The sequence below is a fragment of the Limulus polyphemus genome, unplaced genomic scaffold (assembly GCF_000517525.1).
Source record: "Limulus polyphemus unplaced genomic scaffold, Limulus_polyphemus-2.1.2 Scaffold8383, whole genome shotgun sequence".
Lineage (NCBI taxonomy): Eukaryota > Metazoa > Arthropoda > Merostomata > Xiphosura > Limulidae > Limulus > Limulus polyphemus.
In genome coordinates, this window is record NW_013673993.1 from 19658 (window position 1) to 24912 (window position 5255).

The window sequence follows — 5255 nt, forward strand, 5'->3', positions numbered from 1 at the left end:
AGCACTGTTAAGGTTATTCTACAGCACTGTTAAGGCTATTCTACAGCACTGTTAAGGTTATTCTACAGCACTGTTAAGGTTATTCTACAGCACTGTTAAGGTTATTCTACAGCACTGTTAAGGTTATTCTAGAGCATTGTTAAGGTTATTCTACAGCACTGTTAAGGTTATTCTACAGCACTGTTAAGGCTATTCTACAGCACTGTTAAGGCTATTCTACAGCACTGTTAAGGTTATTCTACAGCACTGTTAAGGCTATTCTACAGCACTGTTAAGGTTATTCTACAGCACTGTTAAGGTTATTCTACAGCATTGTTAAGGTTATTCTACAGCATTGTTAAGGTTATTCCAATAAGAACTATACTAAAACTTCCAACTCTGATAACCCACATGTATTCCCTTGCATTTATTATAATCAAAAACCATCTGCCATTTATTTGTATAACTCACTAAACGATCTAAATCATTTTGTAAATCAGTAGCATCTTCTTCACAGCTAACAACATGCAAGACCTTAATATCATCTGCAAATTTAAGTACTTTATTGACTACTTCTTCATCTATGTCATTGATGTAAAACAAAATAAGAGGAAAGGTCCTAATACTGACATTAATCTATATATAAAAACCCTCTGCTTTCTTTCATCCAGCCAGTTTTATATCTAATAAGCCATTTTATCCCAAAAACCTACAAAGGTCAGAGATATATATATACCTAGTTTTATTTTATAATTAGTTCAAACAACATATCATTTACTCTGCAAGTGTTATTTTGTAAACTGCTGTGAATCTTATCCCACATTACACAAACCCATAGGCAACTTTTGGTTTCATTTACAAAGTTTTTAAGCTTCACATAAAATACAATATATTCAAGCAGATAAACAGTCTGAATCATTAAGTGTTTCATTGTGAAAGAGGACTTTAATCTTACACCTTAAAAAAAGGGTTATCAGTATCTCTTTCTACAAATGTATCCCTATTTAATGTTAATATTAAATTTTAAGTCAGAAAGCTGATAAGTGAGAAACAGCCCTGGGACTGGAAATTAAACCCAGGATCTCTGGCTAACAGAGTCAGGGCTCTACCAGTGAACTATCAACTGGATCGATCTAATAAGCTTCAATAAGACTATTATCACCCTTCTTTCACCAAGAAAACATAAGTTAATGTTTTAAACTAAATTGTTTACTCAATACAATAAAAAGTTATTTAGTTTGTTAAACAGGTATGATACTATCAACTGTAAGATACTTTCATTTTGTCCTCATAGCTAATTGTGAAGAAATTTGGTATATAATATATTTTAACCTCTTAATTTTACTTCAATTACACCACTACCAACACTTCTCTTTTCAAGAAAACAAGTTTTCAGCTTATCCTCATATGACACCCCCATCCATCTCCACAACCATGCTAATAGCACTCTTCTGAACCCCTCTCCACAAGCATGGTGCTATGAACTGTAAGATACTGTCATGTAATACTTAATATAGATGTGATGTGAACTGTAAAGTTTATAATAAAACCTGTAACATGTATAATGTACACTTAAGTGTAGAGATTCCAAACATACTGCTTGAAGAGTTTTCTGAAGGAACAAACATACTGCTTGAAGAGTTTTCTGAAGGAACAAACATACTGCTTGAACAGTTTTCTGAAGGTACAAACATACTGCTTGAAGAGTTTTGTGAAGGAACAAACATACTGCTTGAACAGTTTTCTAAGGTATAAACATACTGCTTGAACAGTTTTCTGAAGGTACAAACATACTGCTTGAACAGTTTTCTGAAGGTACAAACATACTGCATGAACAGTTTTCTGAAGGTACAAACATACTGTTTGAAGAGTTTTCTGAAGGAACAAACATACTGCTTGAAGAGTTTTCTGAAGGTACAAACATACTGCTTGAAGAGTTTTCTGAAGGTACAAACATACTGCTTGAAGAGTTTTCTGAATGAACAAACATACTGCTTGAAGAGTTTTCTGAAGGTACAAACACACTGCTTGAAGAGTTTTCTGAAGGTACAAACATACTGCTTGAAGAGTTTTCTGAAGGAACAAACATACTGCTTGAAGAGTTTTCTGAAGGTACAAACATACTGCTTGAAGAGTTTTCTAAGGTATAAACATACTGCTTGAAGAGTTTTCTAAGGTATAAACATACTGCTTGAAGAGTTTTTCTAAGGTACAAACATTCTGAAACTTCTCAAAATTGGAGGGCAGTCCAACACATTCCACTAGCCAGCACTTAACATTCACGTACTGTTGATTAACTCTTTAATTATTTCTTTTTTGCTTTTTATTAATATAAACCACTCTTTAAGTTTCTTTTAACAAATTATTTGTGCCAGGAGGCCACTGGTTACATGGCATGAAAAGGTTAGGAACCAATATTGTAGAATATATAATTGCATTGTGTACTATCACAGTACATAAACACTCCTCTTGTAAAGTACAATGGTCTAGTGTGAGTACAAGTTTCCAAGTTCCACCTATGACACATAATATGTTAATATGATCTGAGGATAGTGATTCACTATTTTTTTTAAGCATCAAGTTAGCTGAAGGTGACCAAGCTTAAGATAAATAAAATATATCATATCTCTAACGTTGTTTTAAATGTATCCATTACATAAGTTGTTTTGAAATTATTCATTTCACTACAAAGACAAGCCATGGTATAAACAAAGTTTACATCTAAACAGATTCACAACAAATGTGTCAGAGGATCAAGAAAGCAAATGAGAGGTTGTAAAAGGAAGTAATTTTAATTTTAAACATTTTTGTTCAAAATTGTAAGGTGAAATGGTTAAATTGATTATTTAAATGAATTATTACAAATGGATTTTGTACAAATGTACTCTTTTAAAAGATATTTGAATTATAAGAAGCGTTTAAATTTGGTGCTTACTAATCTCGTAATTTATGATACATTTTCCATACCTGGCAATATTAAACACTGCATTATTATGTATTACTAAACTATATCAAGTCAAACTATTATGGTATTATGTTGCTACACCTGCTCGAAAAATATTCATGTCCTAATTTAAAAAGAAAGGAAGATTAAATGAGAAATAAATACATCTATAAATTATTAAATGCTATGTCTGAATCATAACACTGTATTATCAGAGTTAGTAGGTAGAAAAAACAAAAAACAAGTGATTAAATAGACAATGATCACAAAACTTTATAAATATTTCTAAAAACCTATGGGTAATATACATGCAATATTATTACACTCCATTATTATGAAAAATATGTGGCAGAATATCTAATTAAGAAAATAATCATAACGCTGTATGTATACATTGGAAATAATGATATTTCCATTTTGAAATATTTTATTCACAAAGTAGCTATTTTGAAAGGTCAGAGTATGTGCAAGTACATAATTGAAAACATTATAAATCCTGTGAAGTTTTACATGCAGGTATTAAGTATTCTATACAAATTAATTCCTTTTTTTTAATCAATTTTCAGCTCATCTACTTTACAAATGTGGTTTCTCTTTACTGACTTAATATTTCAATCCTGACTCACATTCTTCAATTTTGAAAAACAAAATATAATGCATCCTTTATCAAGCAGAGTTTTAACCTTTTTGAAAGAATCCAAGTACTGGACAAAGGCCTAGAAATCACTTCATGAATAACGATATTCCATAAATGTACAATTATGCATGTATTGTCACTGAACTTCCATCTTTCTAGTTTTTGTAAAGTTCAGTTTTTTCACACTACATGTAATACTTTAAAGTTTAACTACTTAAAACTAAAATTATTATAAGTCCACATATTTTAATATAACCTACATATTTTAATTACTTAGGAAAATATTTTCCACGCACGTGAAACTAAAAAACCAGGTCCAGTGTCTCTTTAATTGTATATAGATTGGTTCATCTTCGTTGCTACTAGTGACAATGTAAATATACGGGGCAAATGCAGGAGACACTGGGAGTGGGAACGCTTACGTTAGTGTGTAATTTCTCAGTTTGTCGATATTTGAGACGGGATAAACCACGTTTTCATCACAAACCTAGTAACCTAAACTTATTGTGAAATCACGCAGATAGTACCGTCCTGTGCTTCATTATACCGCATAGTTCAAGACTTAATTTTCGTCGTAACGCAGCGCAAGATGCAGCCGTACTTAAGTAGGCCTAACTTAGTTACTCACCTCGTCGATTCAATGGTCTTACACGAACAGCGACTTTCACTTTATCTGATGCCATATTTCGTTAAGTTATTTGTGTATCCGCTAAAATCTAAACTAAACAAAATCTCATTTGTAGGAATAGCTACAAGCAGGGCAATCGTCTTAATATATTATACACAACAATGTTACATTGTCGTCCCTCAGATTTCAGGCGTGGAAAACACAGTCTTCACACGCCGACATTCGCCATGTTTGATCTCTATATGACGTAACATCTCGTGAGCTCGTAAGACAGCGAGGTGGTGTAATTATTTAAAAAAATGGCACACGTAGAATTGGATTTTGGCGTCATCTTTGAGTCGATATCTGTACTATAATTTCTTGTAGTCATGATTTCCGCAAGACAAAAAGGTTTGTTTGTTTAAAATTTTCGCTCAAATCTCATACAAGAGCTATATACGCTAGCCCTCCCCAATGTTTAGCTTATAGACTAAAGGGAAGGTAGCAAAACAATAACACCCACTACCAACTCTTGGACTACTGTCTGACCAAAAATATTTACTTGACTATAAGGAACTCCTATGGGGGAAAATTAACCCTAATGTGTGGAGCGTAGTTTTTGTTTCTACGGTAACGGAACAAGAACCATGAAAACGAAAAATTGGATCCATATTCCAACATACTAGCTTTTAGGACGCATCAGGCCCAATAAAAACGTAAACTCATTTTTCACCTTGTTTTCTCATGCACAATTGATTCATCTAATGCGATTTAGCTTTTTATTGTAGCTGAACAAAAGTAATTTGCATTGATCAAGTAAGAAAGAAAATAAAAATAAATACATAATTAAATTGATTTTATACATTTGAAATTTATTCGATTCTTTGAAATTAAATAACTAATAATAATTTTAAAGATATATTATTATACCATATTTATATCGCAAGGTAGCTGGTGAATCAAAACATTTTCAGGATTAAGAATTATTAAACGTCACAATAAGCCCTCTAGTAATTAGAATCTTCATTTATTACCGGCAAAACACGAGTTTTTGTTTGTTTGTTTTGTTTTTTACAGCAAAAAACGTC

General features: G+C 32.0%; 1 protein-coding gene across 1 annotated transcript in view; it reads right to left on the reverse strand.

Annotated features, from left to right (window-relative positions):
* LOC111083159 (kinesin-like protein KIF13A) overlaps nucleotides 1–4495 on the reverse strand; it is a 21344-nt gene extending 16849 nt beyond the window's left edge. Inside the window, exon 1 of the mRNA XM_022379455.1 lies at nucleotides 4189–4495. Coding sequence (XP_022235163.1) covers nucleotides 4189–4243 — 55 coding nt within the window. The 5' untranslated portion in view covers nucleotides 4244–4495. The remainder of the gene's footprint in view (nucleotides 1–4188) is intronic.
* Between the last annotated feature and the right edge of the window lie 760 nt (nucleotides 4496–5255).